General features: G+C 36.3%; 1 protein-coding gene across 3 annotated transcripts; it reads left to right on the forward strand.

Annotated features, from left to right (window-relative positions):
- The first annotated feature begins 2841 nt into the window (after positions 1-2841).
- Positions 2842-21514, forward strand: LOC126292105 (casein kinase II subunit beta). 3 transcript variants are annotated; one of them, XM_049985933.1, is made up of 2 exons: positions 2842-2995; positions 17935-21514. In XM_049985933.1, the coding sequence occupies exon 2, from the start codon at positions 18033-18035 to the stop codon at positions 18696-18698; it is 666 nt and encodes a 221-aa protein (XP_049841890.1). In that variant the 5' UTR covers positions 2842-2995; positions 17935-18032; the 3' UTR covers positions 18699-21514. The 3 variants fall into 3 exon arrangements, with proteins under 3 accessions (XP_049841890.1, XP_049841888.1, XP_049841889.1); XM_049985931.1 differs by having other exon boundaries at positions 2842-2935; XM_049985932.1 differs by lacking the exon at positions 2842-2995 and adding an exon at positions 15147-15248.
- Positions 21515-23778: the final 2264 nt, after the last annotated feature.

Genomic DNA, 23778 nt, shown 5'->3' on the forward strand with positions numbered 1-23778 from the left:
GCCAGGGTTCTGTAAAGAAAGCTAAAGAATACTTGCATAACACCTTAACTAACAAAATAGATGAGATGCATCTTCGAAAAACTACAGTGTTAGAACTAAAAAAAAAAAAAAAAAGTCTTTAAAATGTAAAAATTCTGCTGGAGTTGACAACATTTCCAGCAAGTTACTGAAATACTGTTGTAAAGAAAAAAGTACAGTCCTCTGCCATATTAGTAATATGTCATTGGAAAGTGGCGTTTTTCCCAACAGGCTAAAATATGGGCTTATACAACCAATTTATAAAAAGGGAGAAAAGACTGAGGCTACAAACTATCGACCAATTTCATTACTCTCAGTTTTCTTCGAGGTACTAGAGAAATTGATGCATAGCAGAATGGTTGAGCATCTTAGTAAATATAACATCCTCAGCAGTAGTCAGTTTGGCTTTCGGAAAGGGGTATCAACCGTGGATGCAATACATGCCTTTGTTAACAATGTTATGGAAGCCATAAATAATAATATGATGACAGTTGGAATATTTTGCGACCTGTCAAAAGCTTTTGACAGTGTAAGTCACCATATTCTCTTGAGTAAAGTCAAGACCCTAGGAATGGGTGGAACCGTAGGCGGCTTGAATCGTATCTGTGTGATAGCAAAAAGTAATTGTGGAAAGACTGCATGGTGGCCAGATATCTTCAGAATGGGGCTCCATTACTGCAGGAGTACCCCAAGGCTCAGTATTGTGCCAACTGCCCTTTCTAATATTTATAAATGACTTAGCACTATGTACAGAATATGGGAAAATACTCATGCTTGCTGACGACACTCAGGGAATGTGTCAAATGAGGCTGCAAATAAAGCTTTTGCAGATTTGACAAACTGGTTTGAAACCAATGGCCTTACAGTCAAGCTAAAGAAGACAAATTACATTCATTTCTCTTCTAACACAAATGTTACTAATAAAATGAACCTAAAAATGGGTGAGCATGAGATTTTGAAAGTTGAGTCCTCCAAGTTCTTGGGTCTTCTTATAGGTAGCAAAATGAAGTGGCACCACCATACTAAAGATCTGTGCAAAAGGCTAAGCTCAGCAATGTTTGCCTTAAGAATAATTTCACACACTAGGTAAATGAGCACAATAAAAACTGCATATTTTGGCTATTTTCACCAACTTATGGCCTATGGTATAATATTTTGGGGAAATCAATCAATAGCAAAAAAAAGGGTTCCACGCACAGAAGCAAGCAATAAGAATTATGTGTGGAGTACATCCTAGGAACTCGTGCAGGGATCTGTTTAGAGCTTTACAAATTCTTACAACACCTGCCCAATATATTTTTTCCCTGATGTGCTTTGTTTAAAAAAATAGCAACTTATTCAAAATCAATAGCTCATACCACAGTTATAACACCTGAAGGAAACTGGATATCCATTATGAACTAAAAACGAAATACATTGTCCAGAAGGGGTTTTATACAGTGGCACCAAGATTTTTAATGCCCTCCCATCGCACATTAAAGAACTGGGTGAAAACATGACAAAGTTTAAAGAAAATCTGATGCGGTTCCTTTTAGATGAATCTTGTTACAGTATTGATGAATCTCTTGTTTGTGATTAAACCTTACTGTGTGACCTGTACAATTCATTAATCATACTCTGTAAGTACAGTGTTACTTAATACAATACCCAAATTTATGTATGTCTATATATGACGCCTGTATAACTTAAGAACAATACCCAAATTTATGTATGACTGTATATTCTTTCAGATGTGTTGTATCGTAACTAATATGTAAGGGTATATGCTAAACTTCAGTTTCTTTAATCTAATTATAAGATCAATGTATCTGTGCACAAAACAATAATCTGTAAAAACCTTGACTCGTTCTATATCCAGGGATATGTTCCCATATGGATCTATGGAACACGAAATAAATAAAATATAAATAAATACATGCTTTGTTGGCATGCCTGTAATTGAGAATTGAGTTTAAACGTAATATCAGTGAAAGATATAATTTTATTGTAAAAAAAAAAAACCACTTGTGTATCTACAAATAACGATGCATGTAAAAATATGTATTTTCTACTTAAATACGTCACAAACATCTGCGTTTCTCTGTCAGATAATTTAGTTCTACACAGAAATGTTTATCACACAAGCATTTTATATGTGGTGCGAAAAACTGAAACCTAAGGCTGTGCTTTTTTCGTTAGTATCTACACAGTTGTAAGGGGAAGCAAATGAAACTGGTGACTGAGGAACGATAGTTGGTTTATAATCTGCAGACTTCTTCATAGGAATCGCCACACGTTCTACGTGTTTCACCAATAATTGCATTGTATATTCCGTGCACCAAATGACTTTCTTTCACAGAAGAGTCGTTGATGTCTCTATGCCACTTTACAACACACACATTAATTGGTAATAACAATTAACAACCAATCCCACGCTACATCACATCAATTTTTTTCTGTGTTTCTGATAATTTACTGGCTAGGAAGTCTCGTTTTCTTCGTAGCCACCATAAACGAAATTCTTTCATTTTGTATCCAAGTATGAAGCCCGTTAAAAATGTCACTGTTAATACCGTCTTCAATCTACTTTCCGATAACTCAACCATTTTGGTTGCAACTCGAGTAAAAGTTCTTTCGTCAAGGTAAAAAAGGGACATCAACTAGACCACGATGATTTCATATCAGAACATTTAAGTATGTGATATCGGGTTTTTATTTGTCGTACAAATATTATTCTGGATTAATTCGTGACGGAAAAAAGTGAATAATTATTATTTCCGCTACAAAAATTAAATGACAAATGTCATCCTTGACACGATGCTGTACCACGTCGCTATTCTTTTGTTCGTTATTACGTGAATTGTTGGTTTGCAATAGGTTAGTGCACCGGGAAAGCGAAAGTGTGTTGTATAGATTTTTGTGGGCGTTAGTGTTGAAGGCAAGTACATTTTTCATTCAGCTAACGATTATTGTGTGTGGACATACATAAGTTTTTTATGTAAGTTTTACTTTCTGTCCTGCAATGTCCAAAAGTAATTTTAGTTTGCATGGAATCTCTTGGAACTGTGTCGTGTTGATTAGTTGACTTTACATTCGTCTTATGGCCAGAAATATCATGTCGCTTTTCTAAAAAGTATATAATATCTACTTAAGTAGATAGGAATAACCTGGTAAGGAATCCCCATGAAGTGCAGAACGTAGGTGTCTCCAATTTATTTTCTGACGTGAAATAGATGGAATTTAGTTTGTGGCATGGAAAGATATAATGTGCAATTCAACAAGTCGAAGTTGTAGCAATTAAGCTAAATTATAAAGCGAATGTAGGGGGGGGGGGGGGGGGCGGCGGCGGCATGCATTGGCACACTCATAGTAGGTTGGAAGCAGCTGAAAATCTTCCCAAAGTACGTTGCAAAGGATAAAGCTTAGCCGACAATTATTCTTTTATGTATTTTGATATATGTCGCAACCACAATATTCATTAGGCCCAGGAAATGAAAATAGTAAAGTATTACAGTCCATACTGATTGGTAAATGTGGAACTGTATACATATTTTAAAGCACGTGATAAGAAACAAAAATTACACACAGAGAGAGAGAGAGAGAGAGAGAGAGATAATATTGAGCACCAAAGAAAAAACCTGGTAAAATGACACTTTTTGGGAGGAATTTGCATTTTTTCTTCATTGTTAATCTCTTATTTGCTGCCTGCAGGAGAGGGGTTTTTCCTTGCAAGAAATTTGAGAAGAATTAAAATTTCATCATGATTTTATTTATGTAGTACTATGAAGGTTATAAAAACGTTTTCTTGATAAACAACCTAATGAGCAGCCCTCTTGTGTGCATTTTTCTGCCACATGGTTTGAGAGTTAATACTTTTATTCTATTAATTTCGTATGTTTATCATTTATAACTTCCTTTTAAGCAGGTTATTCACTCATTGATTGCACCATAAACCATAGTGGTTTGTCCATCTGTTTCACTAAACATTTTCACAGTATCACACTGCAAAAGAGTGTTGTCAGAAACCTGTGAGGATCAGTTTCAATTGTGGGTGAACATCAGCAGTGTGTAGTTAATCTGGATTTTATGATAGTTTGTGTGCATGATGTATTTATGTACTATATTAACTCACATGTATTGTAATTTATGCCAGAGTGGGTGTATGAGATCTTGAATCCAGAAATTGAATTGCCCATAGAAATGTGGTTGTGCTTTTTGCCTTGCTGTGTTCTACAAGGCATTCCAGAAAGTAATTACAGATTAGGAAAAAAATATTTTTCAAACCAAAATTTATTTTTGTGAGGAAGAGCATTTCTTGTGCCATTTTTCAACATAGTTGTTACCATTGTTCAGATTCACAATGGGAAATCCACTTTTGTATGCTCTCGTTGTAGAAAGATGTCACCATTGAAGACAGCCATTGTTGAAAACCATCTTTTTGCACAATCATTACTGTCAAAGTGTCTTCCTCTAATTTAAAAGTTCAAAAACAAGTGATAGGTCAGAAGATGTGGGATCAGGGCCCTATGGCAAATGATTGCACTGGTCTCAACTGAATTTTTGATAAGATTTTGAGTGACACCAGCAGAATAGTTTGTGGTGTGATGGAGCAATGCAATGTCTTGCCTTTTGTTTTGAACACCTGGGAAGGATTTCAACAAGTAGAAAACTAAGCACAAAATTGTGTTCAGCAGTGGCTGTCTTCATTGGCATCATTGTTCTCTGAAGAGAGTATAGGAAAGTTGATTTCTTGCTGTGAAAGAGGTCTGAACAGTGATGGCGACTACATAGAAAAATTGGTTGAAGATATGCTCTTCCTTGTAAGAAGAAATTCCAGTCTGGAGAAAAAAAAAAGTTTTTATGAAGTTTTCTTTTTTTAAAGCGCTGCTTACTTTAGAAAGTAGAACTAGACATTCCTCGTATATGTATGTCTGGAGGCTTCCGGTTTCCTTGCTTACAACTGTTGGTAGCTAGTTAACCATATGTATTTATCACAATACTGGACAGGCTTTGAACTCTACAGAAACATTGAGTGCTCATCAAAATTATTCCCATGTTATGTCTCATGATGCAGCGTTCCTCAGTTTTTTCCTAACTAAAACAGCAAAACTGTTGGCATGGTTGCCTAAAAAGAACAGTGATCATGGAAAGCTAATACTGTAATGCTACTACTGCTATGCAGTATTTACAAAATTTATTTCTGTACATATTTTATCATATTGAACCGTGGCTTGCAAGAGGTAATGAATATGTCAGAGATACATGAAAAAGGCAAAGTGTGAGTGTAATTTTTGCATGTATATTAAGTTTTTTCTTATACTGGAGTACTTTCAGTGATATATCTCTGTTGTGAGGGATAAAGTGGTGCAACAGGAAGCAATCGGACCTTCCCCCCCCCCCCCCCCCCCCCCTCCATTAAATCTTCCTGTGAGCAAAAACATTTGAATCAAATTAATGGCTTCATCTGAACATTTCTTTCAGATAACCTTTCCATACGGATCCATAAAGTAGTCCACTTACATTTAATATCTTCTTTGGACTAAAAAAACCCTTCCTCCCACCCAGCCCCTTCTGCTCCCCTCCCTGTTTCCCAACTCCCCCACCACGGGCTCCCTTATCAGCTGGTAATAAGTCAATGTTCATGAGGAGTGTTCGAAACACTCCACCGATTATGTGGACTGTATGAAGTTATCGCCACACAGTGCTCTTTTCCTTCTGCACAAGTGCAGATGGATGGAAACAAAAGTGAATGCGCAAAGATTAGTGAAACAAACTTACTATACACATGTGTGCTTTCATGTCCACGCATTGCCTAATTGTAGAAGCAATCTACTGTTGATCCACATTTTTGTTCTGTTTTTCTTGTGATGGCAGGCCTCAAAAAAGGGAGGCAGGATGCAACTATGGGTAAATTCTATATAAATAACACAAAGTGGTGAAGAGGTTATGATTGCAGATTTCTGAAGACTGTAATAGAGATTCTGATTTTTCTGCTGGGGAAACTGAGAATGTGTATCTTCCGGGAAGGTACTGTTACATGTAATGCAGTTTTTGCAGCAGTATGGCAGGCAATAGTGCTTTGTTATTTAGTAACCAGTGATCGCTTACATGTTTCAGCTACTTATTTTACAGTTCAGGGGTTATTTCTGAAACCATTGGCTAGTTGTCTTTTGTAATGCCATTTATATTTTATTTTACAAGACCAATATTTATAAAATTTCTCTCTCAAAAAGTGCTTGGATTCCACAAATTAGGGAAGGTCATAGACCCAGAATCCACTACAGTGAAGACTGTGTTTTCCAAATTTGTATTTGCATACTCAATGTCCTGCAATTCAGTTTCTAGTTTTATGAGCTCCACCTGTGCCATCTCTTTCAGTTCTAATCATGCCTTAGTTTTTGCCCCATAAAGTTGCCAGAGTATGAATAGTCGTTCAGTTTTTTACATGCACTTTTAATAATGTTGTATGCTACTTCTCTGTTTTCCTACACAAAGATTTATCATATTCTTTACAGTCATATGATCAGAAAATTTTTATCTAGTTTTTATTTTCCACCAACCTTTCAGTGTTGCCATACAACTAATGGAAAAAAATAATGCAGTGACCCAAAACTTTATAGAAACAGTCATCCTTCTTCCTCCTCTTGACATTTGGTAGAAGTGTTGACTCTATACACCTTTCACCTTTGTTCCTCTTGATAAACATACATTCCGTACAATAGAGAGCAATGTAAAAGTAAAAGCATTACATCACATTACATGTTTGGAGTTGTCAGCACTTGGAAGTTGTCATCTTTACATTTTGCTGGCTTATAAAAGGTTTGACAAGAGCTTTTTACTATGAATTTTTTGGTTTATATCTGCCATTCCCATGTTACTAATTTCTTTTCTGCTTTCGCCTCTACTGCATATTGAGCTCAGCGGTCACTTCTTTATTAATAGTCTTTAATTAGGGGTTACAATCTTCTTAATGATCTCTCTTTGTGATGGTAAGTTCAAGGTCTTTTTTTCCATTATAACATTTAGCTGACAGTATTTTGCCTGTTGAAGTAATCTGTCATCATATGTATATGCAACAATGTACGTTAATAATAGAGATTTTGTGGCAGCTGGCTTTTCAAGATTTTTAGGTCCGCAGCTCATGGTCTAGTGGCTATCATTGCTGCCTCTGGATCACAGGGTTCTAGGTTTGATTCCTCATCTAGTTGGGGATTTTCTCTGCCTGGGGTCTGGGTATTTGTGTTGTCCTCATCATATCACCACCATCATTTGTGACATTGGCAAAATTGGAATGTTGAAAAATTGGGACTTGGTACAGGCTCTGTTGACCGCGCAGTTGAGTGCCCCACAAATTCAGTGCAAATTATTGTGTGTCATTAGCCTTGGGAGTGAAATGCTTATTATTTTATCCAATTTCAGTGCATCTAGAAGTTATTGAATAGTCGTGGATTGAAGGAGACCACTCCTTTGATCAAAAAGTATTTACATTCTACTAGAATGTTCCTACAACTGGTTGGTTGATTAATCAGCTTTACAGTGACAGAAAGGTCTTCAGATGATAATTGGAAAGGTGTTGTTAAATTCTCACTCAGTGACACTTAATTGTTCACCTCTTGGGATCTTAAGAAACGAGAGAAGGGAGACTAGTATAAGCCAGAAAAGAAGTATGGAGGATATGTGAATGTGTATGCAGTGTGGTGAAAAACATGTATTGTCTCCCAGTTGAAAATATTCATGTCTTTACATCTGTAGTATGTTTATAAAAAGTGTTGCAGTAATAAAATGCTGCTCTCATAATGGGAAATGGCAGTGTTCAAGTACTGATCTACTGGTTTTCAAATGAAATGGTGAACCTTCTGGTTCTTTATTGCTGATAAACATACTATAAGTGACTGGAGCACTCAGTATACCTGTACTTGTTTTTCATATACTCATCTTTGTCCAGCTTTGCTGAGTTTCTCATATACCACTCTCTCCAGCTCCAAGTTAACTGTTTGTAGGTGCAGAAATATTCATTCCACTGACGTATCCCTTTTGCACAGGCATGCATCATCACCCACATCCTCAAACCAGTCTTCAGACTGATGACTACAACATATCATTTTTTAGTATATTTTCAGTTCAGTGCCCTCACCCCAATTTTGACATTCTTCCACTTTCATCTTCACTGTATATCCCATGGCCCTTGGTTTACTTCAGGACAATCCATTGCAACAGGTATTTACTTATTGGAACTTCTTTCTCTGTTCATATCAGTTCAATACCAGTATGAAATTTTTATTTGATAAAGCTTCACCATCACTAGTCTGTATCCTGTTCAGTATTGCAGGGTTAATACTTAGCAGAGGTACATGGAGGTGTGGTGCAGTTTCCTCATCCCATATGGAACACACACACACACACACACACACACACACACACACACACACACACACACACATTTTGTTTGACTCAAACTCGCAAACTATTTGATATACATAGATAGAATTGGCATCAGTATATGCTTTGAGAGCTGACCCAATGTCTCATTTCATCGTTATTTGCAGAAACAGAATCTTAAGATGATTCACAGAAATGCACTTCTGCGTAAATGTTATTGAACTTTTGACAGGTGGGAAACTTTTTGATTATTAATTTCAGCTGACCACATTATGCATACATAATATTAAGAAGAAATCCATTTTTATCTGCTCCAAATTGAAACTCTGTATGAGAGACCTATAACACAAGATAAATTGGGTTAAATGCGACTCGTAATGCTGAGCTCAATCTTCTGTATGTAAGCGGTTACCCTTTCAGTTTTGTTATGAGAAGCAGATCACTAGCTCTATCAATGACCTGTAATGAAATTTTCTGGTCAGCTTCCTTATTTCTGTCATAACTAAAATAATTGAGATGATAAACTGTAAATAATCCAACCAGCTTTGGGGCAAGAATAACAGTGAGGGAGGGGCGCGCGCACGCGCGCGCACACACACACACACACACACACACACACACACACACACACACACACACACACACACACTATTATAGCAGCCATTATGTTGCAAACAGCATGGGAATTTTGTTGGTGAAAGGCACTTCAATCGGAGTAAGTTGCTTATGTCAGACCGTAGCAAAATTTAATTTCACTATACACCTACTTACCATTCTAAACCACCCACTACGAACATTCAGCTGAATCCGCCTGTGCATCAGTGCTGTGACGATAGTGGAGAATCCCTTTTACATCTCTTGTCATTATCATTGATTCTTTGTCACTTTCTTATTAAATGAAATGACTATTTTGCTCCAATTTTCTAAACTGTCTTCACTCTGCCATTCATTTCCCAAGATGCCCTCCAGTGTTAACTATTGTTACAGACAGGGTAGATAATTATTATTCAGGCAAGTATTTCATCTAATTCCCAGTGAAAGACATTGTTAACAACTAAGGTGGAAAACAAAATCGACACACTGTTAAATGAAGAGATCAGAATGTTTCAGGCCTAAGCTTCACTGTCTCGAAAAATAAAATTTCATTGTGTATTGACTGAATATAGTTAAGTGCATGTACTGGTGAACAGTTTTGTTGATTTTTCAACAGATTGTGCATTAATGTAAGCATATTTTAAATGATTGAAATTTATTAACTTGATTTATAGATTTTCCATATCTTTATTTTGCTCCCCAGTAAAAGTTATTTCTTGTGGCTTAGGCTTCAATCATTCTGACCTCTTCAAATTATCATGCTTTAAGTAATGTTAAAAATAGAACTGACAAGGACGGAACAGATAAATTTTGGGATGAACTTTACCAATTTGTAACAACCATACATGCTACTAATACAAAATTCTACTTGGAGATTTTAATGCTAAGATAGGATGAAAGAAGAAACATCAAAAGTGTGGTGGGACGATGGCCAGTGTGTAAACTTACAAACAGTCTGGAGAGCGTTTATTTGGAGACGTGGGAATATCCCAGTGTCAAGCTACGAGAGTCCCAGATAATGTGGCCATGGATCAGAAGTTTCATAAAGAAATCTATAAAGTTAGTCCTCTGTGGCATCAATATTGATTCAGACCACTACATGTCAAAAATTGAAATCAAACTAACATCTAAGAGAAAAAAACAAACCTTATAAGTTAGGAAAAAAAAACTTGTGGTCCTAATTACATTATTAACAATCCAGTATATTACTAGATATGTAGAACACTTTTCAGTGATTATCTAGGAACAAATGTCAATGGATTAAAAGCCTTGGCTGGAGAAGTTCCTCCCGTGTGAAGCTGGAAGAAACATGCTTGATGGAATGTGGAATGTGACCTTGCAATTCTACGCAGGCTTAAAGCTTGGTTAAGTGATCAACAAAAGAAAACTGAAAATTCCAGAGAGAGACTAATCAATGCTAGACGATCAATAGCTAAAGAAATTAAGAGTCGAAAGGAGGTTTCAGGACTCGATAAAATCTGTCGAGGAGGCTTTCGGTCATCATAAGATGAGAAATCACTATCGGGCATTTAAACAGTGCCGTCAAAATATACTCCACCCACTCTTATGATAAATAAAGGATATGAATGGAAAGGTAATACATAACAATTATGAAAGTTCTGTGATTTTGGCTAAATACATCAGTTGCTGAAACTGAACATTATTTGGAATTTGACTCTTGTCGGAGAAATGAAATGCATCTAGAAAAAAATTATACCCTTACATCCATATGAACTGTCAGGATCACAATAAAGAGGCAAAAAATGGAGTGGGGTTTGTGTTTCACAAAGCCATTGACTCAGTTACAGATGTGAGCTTTGTAAGAGCAAGGATAATTAGAGCAAAGTTCCTACCCGGCTCGCTGGAAGGCAATGATGATGTTAATGTTGATGATGTGATGATGATGATGATGATGATGATGACATCCATATGAACTGCAAGGAGTGATTAATTCACCTCGGAATTACAAAGTGGCTGGTAAGGAACAAACACACATCTTATTGCCATTTGAAATACTGAGAAATTGTCAGAGGAATGTAATGTTGCCTTAATCCGTCCACTGCACAAGGTAGGACATAGATCAGATCCAAATAATTATAGAGGTATATCCTTGCTGGATACTGCTAAAAAAATATTCTGTAAGGTTCTGTATTTCAGAATTCATGAACAGCTTGATGGTGAATTGAATATTAAGGAAGTTTTTGCACAGGACAAAGCTGCCCTTATCAAATTATTGATCTAAATGGATAGTGAAACACCAAAGGGCCAGCAACAAGAATTTGGTGATCACCTTGTCGATTTAAAAAATAATAATAAAAAAAACCAGGATAGTATCCATCATGAATCTCTACTGTCTACTTTTCAACCACATTGTGGTCACCCTTCGAAATACTATATCGAGAGTAAGGTTCATCAATGAATTGTCTGAACCTTCAGAGATTTGAACTGGCCTTTAGCAAGGTGATTCATTGTCTCCATTACTGTTTAATTATATGCTGTAGAAAATGGTGCTTGAATGTCCACCATCTGTTAAGATTGGAAGAAAGATTTGATTTAATCCTCTTACGGTAGCAGATGATTTGGTGGTGTTAGCAAACAGTATTGAAGAAGTAAAGTTTCAGATAGAAGAGCCAAAACAATTAGTGACACAGGTTGCATTCGATATTGGTTTGGAAAAAAACAGAAATGATGCACACCTTCCCTGTTGACACATCCTATATTATTATACTCCACAATGCACAAAAATTAAGTTCACCACTTACTTTGATGTTGTGACACTGAAGCCAATCTACCATCTCCTCTTTTCACTTTGCTGTGTAGATTCATTGTCACAAATACAAAATGGTAAGAAGTGTTATTGAGAATAATTGTTCATCAATTTTTGAATATTTGGTATTAGTTAGTCTGAGTCACTTATAAATTTATCATAATTCATGTACACACTGTAACCTCCTGTATCCTACCAATTTAAAAAGCATGTGATGTGTCTGCATCCTGTAGAATAAGTCTGCTTCACTAGCTGGAAGGCATTGCCATTGTTCCTAGAGTTGTCATCTGCCCGTTCTAACTCAAGAACATAGCAACAATTGATCCATGTATGATCAAGCCCCACTACTTCATCAGTATTTATTCCCCAGACCTATCTTAAAAATTGGCATCACTTCACAGCTACACCTTTTGAGCAGTAACTTGTCGAAAGTCAATTTTCCCTTTATGTGGTGATAATCTTAAACCAGACAGTGTTATTGCATTCACTATAAATGACTGTACTGGATGTTTCAAAATGACTATGACGGTTTTTAAGGCCTTGTTGCATTTACTGCATTCAACTTACAATTATAAAGAATACATCAAATCAAAAGTGACTCAGTTTTTCTTTACAAGTGTAGAATATGAGCATCATTCGCCACTCAGCACAGCAATTACAGAAGAACATCTGGAACGAGTGTGAGGGTCTTTCACATGTAGCCCCAAGAAATCAATTCAGAAGGCTAGTCGTGAATTAGCATTCCAGTGACATTTGTGTGGAGATGCTCATAATTATGTCCTTTTCATTTTTTTTACAAGCTCGAAAGCCTGCAGACTATGATTTATGTGCCAGCTGTGCAAACAAAATGTTACTGCATGAACATGAAGATTTTCTGGATCATGTCTTCTTCAGTGATGAATCGACATTTCACCTAAGTGGAATTTTGTGCACTCACACGCACACGGAGTATGTGTGCATCTGGGGGCAGCAAACTCCCACAAGATGGTACAGTTGCAACAATACTACCATAAATTGAATGCTTTTTGTGTCATATTCCAGTGGAAAGTTTATAGGCCTTTTTATTTATTTTTCCCCCCTGCTCAAGATTTGGAAAGAACTCTCCTAGTGACTTGATCTGTGCCACTTGACAAATGGTGCTCACATTAAACGCTTGTTACGGTTGCTCTTTCATATGATGTACTATTTATAAATGTAAGTTGGATTTAGTAAATACTACAGAGCCTTAAAACTTGGATATTCATTTTCAAGCACATGGTATGATGATAAAATCAAACAATGGAAAATCCAGGATGAAATGTTACAATAAGTGTGGCTTTAGCTGCCAGAGTGTGTGTGTGTGTGTGTGTGTGTGTCCGAAAACTTTTGTGACAGCCTTTTCTGTTGTGCCTATTTGCAACTCAGTATCCTGGATATGATGAGGTTATCCATACATTTGTATTGCTGGAGTTTCTGGCCTTGATTATTTTACTGCTTCTTATTAGTGCACAAACCTTTTACTGTCAAATCTTCACAACAATGTTTTTGTGTGCATTTAAAACTGCAGTGGTCTGCTATTGTTAACGGATAGAAGTGGGCCAACGTTTGTGAATGGGGATAAGTGGGCCAACAAGGGGTTTAACAACGGGAAATTTTAGTCTCTTTGGGAAAATGCCTTGAGTTAGTGATGCATTACATATTTCAGACAATACCGGACTTACTATATGGGAACAAATCATTAGTATTGGAAACACCATCAAAACCAGAAGACCTTTTATTCTTGAGAGAATGTATGACCTTAATTTCAGAAGTTGAAGATAGGGGTACATTCATATCATGTAATTTTATGAGAGTTACTTCTTCAACATATTGCTGTGATCTTTCTCTTAAACTGTTAGTCCCTATGCTTTAGACTATGTTTAATAAATGACTATTAAATACATTTGCTACCTATGACTTGTCATTCATAACCCTTCCATTCAATTCAGTTGTAATGTTATCCTCTTTTGTGGTTGGTTGTCCTGTCTCTTGCTTCACTATATTCATTATTGCCTTAACTCTGTTGTCAGATGTACTGTTTTCCGACTTTATGTGCACGTTTCTTGATTTTCTTAGTAATTTCGAGTAGTTTTTGTACTGCACAACTACTGCAGGGTTTCTTCTTGTTCTTGCCAAAGGATACATTTCCCTTTTCCGTTCACAAAATGCTTTAATGGCCTTAGTGATACTTTACTTTTTACATGGCTGTTTAATGTCCCTCCTGATTAGCTTATGCCGAAAGCGATTTTCATATACTGATATGAATTTATCCTGGAATATATTAAATTTTTTTATTGGTATTTGGTTCTTTATAAATTTGATCCCAGGTTGTTTCTTGTTAACTACTCTTAAAAATATTTGCCCTGTAGTCACTAATGATTCTGTCTTCCACTGGGGTGTATCCACGCTGTAAGGCACTATGTCTTTTATCCTGATTAATTGTGCATTATGATCAGAGAGAGCATTTCTTACTGGGTAAACAGTTATTTTCTTGCGTTGTGCCTCATCAAAGAAAACATTATCAATTAGGGATCTATTGTCTTTATCCACCCATGTAAAAAAGTTAACTACCGAGAGCAAATTGTAGGATACAGATAAGGTTTCCAGAGCATTTTTCCTACCAGTATCCTTTAGAAAATCTGTATTGAAGTCACCACAGACTTGCTGATGTTTAACCAAATACAGGCATATAGAATATCAGATTGGCCTTATACTTGAATTCAAGAATTCTTAATAGAAGACAGCGTGTCATTCTTAATAGACAGAAATCTTGAGGCATAAATGTAACATTGGGACACTTGACCCTCAACAAAAACTAATGTAATGTATAGCCCAGAAATAGGTGGAAAAATGCAGTATTTTGTGACTACATAACTGCACAACAACACTGGGAGTGCTCACATCTGTTAAATACCTGCATCTGGGAGTATGCATGTGGAAGAATTTGAAGTGAAATGACCACATCACAGGTTAGACAGATGCTACAGTGTGATTCACTGGAAAAAAAGTCTTTAGTAGTATAGACCATCTACAAAGGAGGTTGATTACAAAACCCTCATTCAACCAATGCATGAATGTTGCTCATCAGTCTGGGGCCTGTACCAGATAAGATTTATAGAGGAACAACATCCTGTTTCATCGCAGCTTCACTTAGTATAAGCACGAAAGTGCCACGGTGTTGTGTGAATTGGGTGGGGGGGGGGGGGGGGGGGGGGGGGTGAAAGCCTGGTATCCTTTAACCTTTGATATTTTACCAATTTCAACAGTCTTGTATAATCACACTTCATGGTACCATTACTTCACTTTTGTTATTACCATGTCCGTCCCAAATGTGATATTGAACAAGTCACTGTTTTCATTTTCACAATTTATTATGACATTTTCAGAGGTACTAATTTGAATTCTGTCTCCTTGGAGAAATTATGGAGGAGGAAAAGAAAGAAGTGATTTAGGAACAAATATGTTGCACCTTTTCAAGCTGAGCAACACCCAGGTCAGTCAAAACAAGATGGTGCCATAAACATGAAAATTGCGTGGTTCACCTCCTAACTTTTGATACAGCTTGGAAAGATTGGAAAGAAGTGTCGGCACAGGTGAAGTTCCACCTGAGTTGTAGAAAGTACTAGTAAATGTTTGTCATGATTAAAAAATGCTTATGATGTCATTGAAGTACGAGAGGTCTGACTTGTTACTAATACTTATAATAAAAAAGCTGCAGCTAAAGGATGCAAAGATACAAGAACTGTTAGGCTATCAATATATATAGTTAAGCAGTGCTTTCAGTTCATGCAAGTATTTTGCTAAAATATAAAAATTCTAAATTTCATTCTTTCTGTCATGTTATTGATCAAAATTTAGTAGATAAAAGCTTCCAAAAGAAATTCTTGATAGTGTGTAATGCTGTAATGCACCAGATGGTATACAATGATACACAGCAGAAACGTGTAAATACAGAATATGTCGGTTTAGGTAATAGCTATAATTTTATGTTCCAATGTTGCCTTGTTCTCTTACTTATCTTTCAGTGTACTATGGCATTAAAACTTTTTGATTTTAGGTGCAATTATGTTTTTGGTATTTCTGATAACGATCCATGACTGGTCTCATTCTTTGACATTTTTTGTGTTTTATTTTAGTGTTGCAAAGCACAGTTTCTGTGAGGAGAGTAAGATAGGCAGTTAAATCCCTGTTATACTGTTGTACAGTGTGTTCCAAACAGCTTGTATTATCACATGTTGTACTCCTGATTCTGGTCAACAACTTAGATTCTACTTTGAAAATTAGACATGATGAATCTGAGTAGCACCTCTATAGGAATAAGCAAAGATTTCAGGAATAGTGCCAATATAAGACCCAGGTCTCCCTTTCCGCGAGTGTTGTAGAGACCCGAGTAGACAATTCCATTCTAGTGAGGGCCCTATTTCATGGCTTTCTTAAAGCCTTTTATTGTGATGCATAGATGTGTGTGACCAAATATGTATCTGATTGGGCTAGGATTTGCAGACTGAAAGTGTGGATTATTATTAGACCCTATGTATATTGGCAGTCATCAGAAGTTAATATAATGATGCATGATCATTAGTGGAGTTGCAAATAACAGCCACTGTCTGGGCACTTTTGGGGAAAAATGATATTTTGCGTGAAGACTGTGATTAACTTTTCTATTGGTATGTTTAATACTAGAACTTGCTGAAAAGTAATGCCTACAAATCTGTCATATGGAAACTCTTAAATTTTTCGCAATAAAACAGACTCTCTTAAAATTCTACTTCTTCATTCTTTATGTCTACATATTAATTTTCAATATGTTGATGTTGGCAGCAAATACATTTCACCCAGTGAGAGACCAGTTTGTTGATACAGTCACTATAAAATGTTGTTGATGGAGCCACAAGCTCACCTGTGCGTACACCGCTTCCCCACTATCAAAGTGAAGCCCTTGAAGGTTTTTACGTTTGGCGAAACACTCTTGAGGTCTGTCACACACATTGAGATTAGCACAACCATTTCCTTCATTACAAGCACGAATGACTCAACATAGCACATTACAGCTGTCGATACAATCATCATTGTAAACAGCTTTTGTCCTTGTATGGATTTCAATTGGAGTCACATTTTCTGTGGTTAGAAACTCAATTACAACAAGATGTTTCTCATACAGTGATGTAGTTATGTTACTCACTACAATTCAGAGCCCTTTAGCAGCAGAGGGTTGCAAATTGGGTCAGCGAAGGGGTAAAGTTGACAGAGTAATATGTGTTGCATATAATACCTCAACCGATTTTGAGAACAGAATAAAAACTGCAAAGGCATTACTTTTCGGCAATCCCTCATATTTTCTTTGGTTTGATCACATAAAAATTTTATACTCTTTAACTGGCCACCACCAGAACAATTAAAACATAAGGATTGGCACCAAGAAACAGAGTCTGACAAAGCATTAATTGGAGTTCATTCTGATGATGCTGTTTCAGTTGTTCTGATGATGGCGATGGGAGTATGAAACTTTCACATGAGTACCAAAGAAATGATAATGTATACCCCCCCCCCCCTCTCAAAGAGTAATTTTTTTTTTAAGTAATGGAAGATTAAGCAGTCATGGCATTTGATTGTTGTGACTGACAATATCAGATTTAAATACTTTGGAAGCAGTATAGTGAAGCCTAGTTTGTGTAAAGTAAAATACAACATTCCTGTGTAGTCCATTCGTGAGTCATCTCCTTGGTACTCTTACCAATTAGAAGTGCGGTGATTGTAACAAGACTTGCTCATTGTGTGACAAATACCTGCAGTAGCAGCAGTAGTGAATGCACCACAGAAATGTGTGGCAAACTCCAATTGGAGATAAGACAATAGAGGCTGACGCAGTGCCAAAAAGGCAATAAATCTTACTCCATACCTTCTGCTGTACAAAATGCTCAGGGTCTACAGTTAATAGAACTTAGTGTGCATATTGGCGTACATTTTGTCACCCCCCCCTTTTTTTTTCTTTTTTCCCCACTCTGCAGAAAAGATAAAAGGGACAAGAGGATGGGCGAGTGATAAGGGATGAAAGTATCCTGCAGAAAAAGTGGCTTGCAGCTGTAGATGTAGATGAAAAATATATTGGTTAATACTCAATGTTTCATTGACAGTAATGATTAAGTTAATGAAAATGAATCTCTGGCGCTCTGTTCCAGATGATATAGAAGTTCACCTCATTAAGAAATTATAAAGGCGCCCCTCTGCACAAGTGTCCTTGACTGCTCAGCAAGGTGAGAGAAATACAGGTCTGAAGATGAGTAGTTCTGAAGAGGTATCCTGGATCTCATGGTTTTGTGGCTTAAGGGGCAATGAGTTCTTCTGTGAGGTGGACGAGGATTACATTCAGGACAAATTCAATCTGACTGGCTTGAATGAGCAGGTGCCCCATTATCGACAGGCTCTAGACATGATACTCGACCTCGAGCCGGATGATGAGCTGGACGACAATCCGAACCAGTCAGATCTGATCGAGCAGGCGGCGGAGATGCTGTACGGCCTCATACACGCTCGGTACATATTAACCAATCGGGGGATCGGCCAGATGATCGAGAAATACCAGTCAGGAGATTTTGGCCACTGCCCGCGGGTGTACTGTGAGAGTCAACCTATGTTACCTATCGGATTGTCAGACATACCTGGGGAGGCGATGGTCAAGACATACTGTCCCAAGTGCATGGATGTTTACACACCGAAGTCATCACGTCACCACCATACGGACGGTGCTTATTTCGGCACTGGTTTCCCGCAGATGCTTTTTATGGTGCATCCAGAATATCGTCCAAAACGTCCTGTTAATCAGTTTGTCCCACGTCTGTATGGCTTCAAGATTCATCCACTTGCATACCAGATCCAGCAACAGGCAGCCAGCAATTTCAAGGCACCACTTCGTGCTATCAGCTACAACAATGGGAAGCGTTAACATTTGGACTGGCACCTGAGAGAGCTTTTTCAGCTTTTTTCTTAGCGTCAATATTTAATAGATATTTGTTCTTTGTCTTTGTAGGTTAATGTAATATTACATGGGCTACTGCCAAATTTGATCACAGTGTACTTGTCATACATTGTGTTGTGGAGTGCTTCGTGTTTTATCATTCCTCTTGTGCTGAAATTAGTCCAGAATAATTTGTGTGTATTTATGTCTGGTACATTTACATCTTGGAAAAATTGTCTCAATTGTATTTACTGCTTGGTTAGGTGAATTTTATTAATTTAATGATTTTATGAACAGAATATGTAACAGTTCATTGTTGTCATCAAATATCACATGACATTATCTTCCCCTTTTATGCGCTGCACCCATTTCATATTGTTCATAGGAATTATATATTGTAACTATTTATCTTTTCCATATTTGTTATTTAGCATCAGGGATTGTAATTTTGAGAGAGGTTTAGTCAATCTAATTGGATAAAATTTTTTCAGCTTGATGCTCATTCATATAGATGAATATTTAAAGACATAATAAGAACTGGAAAGAAAATTTTAGGAAGTAGAGGCACAATAAGACACTTATTCACACTTACTGGAACTTTCAGTTTTCTAATTTTTTATTTAAAAGATTCATAAACCTTCTTATTTTGTAATAATATAATGCTGGGAATTGAGAGAGTGGTGCTTGGGCTCGACATTTTTGTGTTTGTAGAGGCAGAAGGGATTGGAAAAATTCCCAGGATATTGATTGTAGTGAAGAGATTGTAATTTGTACTGATAAATTTCTTAACAACCACATGGTTTAATGAACACAATAGGCCTGCCACCCATGTTTGTGATATGTAACTATTATTACAGTGTACATTAAAAGGTATTTTAAAAATATTCCTACAAATTGAAGGAAGAATAAAGTTTAAGCTGATGTTATAAATTTATTCTGAGAGCATTGAAAGTTATGATGATACGTAATATGAACGTATCTCACACATTGAAACAAGAAATTTGTTGGTATGGCACTCATGTAACAGAAGGCCATACCAGAGGATATTTTTTACATTGGTAATTGAGTTACCAGAAAGATAAACTAATTAATTCAACATGCAGTTTAGGTTTGGGTATAATTGAAAACCTGTAAGCCTTTGCATCAATACTGGTAATGTGACACCAGACTACATGGGTCCAATTTATGGCATTCTGACTTTGTGTAAAAAGTTTATGATTTTCATTTTTTTAAATAATTTCCATATATGGAAGAGAGTAGGGTTTAAAACAGTTGAGTGTCAAATATTGTTACCATAATTGTTTGAGATCCTCCTCTTGTCAAAATTAGTGCATATTTGGTAATTTAACAATTTATTTAAATATAAGATGGAATTAAGTGTAACCATAGAATGTCTCATGACTGAACTGTTTAAGTGAGCTCTTGTAATTGGACTGTTTTTTTTCCCTTCCCATGAATATGGCATTACTTTATCAGATATTCATGTAGGAACACACTCAATGATTGCATTTTGCTTTGGAGGCTTGAATACTATGGAACAAAATTTTTATTATAGCAAGTGGATATTATTATATACAAGCAGAGTATATTTTAAAAATTACTGTAGATGGTTACATACTTCTGGATGATTTCACGCATGAAACAGAAATGAGTTTGGGAATGACTGTTGTTTATGGATGGATCATTTCAATAAATATGCATGTTAATTCTAAGAGTTTCCCAAAAATTATGGTATTCACTGAACAACTGAGCTGCTCTGCTCTTGGTATCAGATAATCTTTCACTTTCATAATAGCAAGAGTGGAGTCAGTGTTCTTTATCAGTTTTACAATGTTCTTATAGCATAATTTGTAACTGTCTCTCTGCATTATAAGATTATTGGAAACAATGTACCAAAATTGAATCACTTATTTTAACAAGTGTTAATCCATTACTATTGTGGTGATAATTTTGTGAGTCAAAGGCAAACAATGTAGGTGTGAGAATATTATAATTGCAGATGCAGGATGTAAGTAAATGTGTAACAGCAAGTAAGCATTCTATTATGCTCACTTCTGTGTATTCCCTCATACTTTTAAACAGAATGAATTTTCTCATATGCCAAATTAATGAGAGTTGCTGTGTTTGGTTCTTGTTATACGCTGACAAGTTTCACAATACTGGAGTACAAAATTTATACAAGTGTTTGCTGACACAACTGTTTGGAGAAATGTGGTAATAAATTACCATTTAGCAGAATGTATGTACTGTCTGCATCTTTTAGCTATTCCGATAATATGATTATATGATTAAAAAAAGGGGGGTATTTCCACAATGCACTTTTCAGCAGTTGTTGACATCTTAGTTTCAAACTTTCATTATTTCATGTCATTAAACTAGAAAGTATTACTAGTCAGTCATAAAAGATTTTGCACTTTGCAGGTATAAAAGGTACGTGCATCAACAACACTTGGTCTCGCACAGTAATTGTACATAAATATTTTTGAAATGTGTTCTTAATTAAGATAGAAATATTGTGCTACTTCAAATATAAACTTTACCTTATTCAGTAGGAACTCAAGCCATGTGTGTAATTAGTACTAGTTTCAAATTTTACTTCAGACCTGAACTTCTTTACTTTCTCCATCTTTGTCAATATTAAATAAGATTTCTGTTCCTTTGTAGTGTTGTACACACAATTTGTATGTTCAGTATTTGTTGCAATTACAAGTTTACTCTGCATTCATTACATTACTTATATTACTCTCTTTAGTACAAAACTTGCCTTTCAATGTAAAATTTCTTAATAAATGAAATGTCACATACTAAGTGTTTGAAGCAAGCTAATTTCTATTGTTCACCTATATGTATTAAATTTGGGTGTTCTGGAAGAAAGAGTGAAATCACAAAGCAAAGCAAAACAAAAGATGAATCTAAATACACAGTGTGATCCAATAACAAGTGATAGAGGGGGTGTCACCTAAGAAGTCTCCATGTTTCCAAGAAATCCACATTCTGCACTGATGGATCCACACACACACACACACACACACACACACACACACACACACACACACACGTGCAGGTATATCCATCCATGGCAACAAAGTAACCTAAAAGTAAGCGAACATTTACAGTGCTCTATTAATGTGTATTGTATCTCTGTTTATCATTTTAACAATTTGTTGAATGATTTGGAGAAATCAGCTTGCATTGTTACGAATGAAATGCTGTGGTGAGTAACATGCTCCAAACGGAGGGGGTAATTTCTTATAAAATTGTAAGATGGTATCATAATCTTATACACGTACAAAAAAACTTTTCCTCCAACATTACCATTTTTACAATTATTAAGATGGCAATAGGTCTTTATGTTAAAAGGTATTCTTCTACATTATTAAAGTAATTTTGTAGCAAGTAATTATGGGCAGAGGTTTTAACTGTTGAACTACATTTTATCAGTTTGCTGTTGTCAAGTCAGTTTTATTGTACAGCTTCTTCCATATTTGCAGTGATTGTTTTGGTGATACATTTGCTTACTGTTTAGACAACAGGAACTGTTTAATTGGGTTTAACAGAGAAGAGCAGTAGTCTCTGGAGAAGCTGTTGTGTCCAAATGGGCGAGATGAATAAATAAATGTTGTAGCTATGTTGCAACTCTGTGCAGTAATGTTTTCGTCCACATGGGTAGGCCTGGAGAAAGTGAAAATAGTGAGGGCTTAACTGCTTCGAATCAAAATCGTGACGATAGGGATACAATCCCTTCACCCTTGGACTTTCCCACACTGAATTCTTCCTCACTGTATAATAAATACAAGGCAGTGTTTTGTTCGTACAGTCCCCACCTCCAGTAAGATATTAAACTTTATTGCATCATGAATCATTGTCTTACTGCACTGTTCTTCCTTTTCACATTACATTTTGTATTTCATATTGTTAGCACACTGGACTTGTGGACTCGCATTCGGGCGGACGACGGTTCAAACTCTCGTCTGGCCATCCTGATTTAGGTTTTCCATGATTTCCTAAAATTGCTCAGAAAAATGATGGGATGATTCCTTTGAAAGGACATGGCTTACTTACTTCCCCATCCATCCATAACCCAAGCTTGTGCCATTTCTAATGACTCCTGTGTCAACAGGACATCAAATACTGATCTCCTCCTCCTCCTCTTCCCCGTCCTCCTATATTTCATGTTTCAGTTAACCATCGCCTTCCATAAATTATTTCTCTTACTTTATCATATTGTGTTTACTCTTTGCACTGTGGGTCAGAAGACAACATAATAATTCTATTACGGAATTATAGACAGAGTGAATAAACAGTTTTACGTTCCACTTTTTTTTTTTACATTATCTGTTCTATTATGATTGCATTGCACATTCTGATTTTAATGGCAAACTGTTTCCATCATTATTCGGCTTTCTTTTCAGTCTTATGTTTGAGTAAATATCTTATGTGAAGTTGTTTTACATTGCAGTGTAAGAGCTGCAACTTTTTCCAGTTGGCTGTCATGAAACCTAAGAAATTAATGGTTATGTTGTGTGTTTGGGTCTTCTGTCCAAAGACTGGTTTGATGCAGCTTTCTGTGCTATTCTATACTGTGCAAGCCTCTTCATCTCAGCTGCAACCTATATCCTTCTGAATCTGCTTACTGTATTCATCCCCCAGTCTTCCTCTATGATTTTGACTCCTCACACTTCCCTCCAGTACTCAAATGGTGAACCCTTGATGTCTTAGAATATGTACTACCAACTGATCCCTTCTTCTGGCCAGGTTGTGGCCACAAATATCTCTGCTCCACAATTCTATTCAGTACCTCCTCATTAGCTCTGTGATCTACTCATCTGATCTCCAGCATTCTGCTATAGCACCTCACTTCAAAAGCTTCTATTCTCTCCTTGTCTAAACTTTTGATCACCCACATTTCACTTCACTACTACGTGGCTACACTGCATATAAATACTTTTAGAAAAGTTTTCCTGGTACTTAAATCTATACTCGACATTAACAAATTTCAATTCTTCAGGAATGCTTTTCTAGCAATTTCCAGTCTACATTGTTGTAGGACAGTCTATATTTTATATTT

This window comes from Schistocerca gregaria, chromosome 9, assembly GCF_023897955.1.
Source record: "Schistocerca gregaria isolate iqSchGreg1 chromosome 9, iqSchGreg1.2, whole genome shotgun sequence".
Taxonomy (NCBI): domain Eukaryota; kingdom Metazoa; phylum Arthropoda; class Insecta; order Orthoptera; family Acrididae; genus Schistocerca; species Schistocerca gregaria.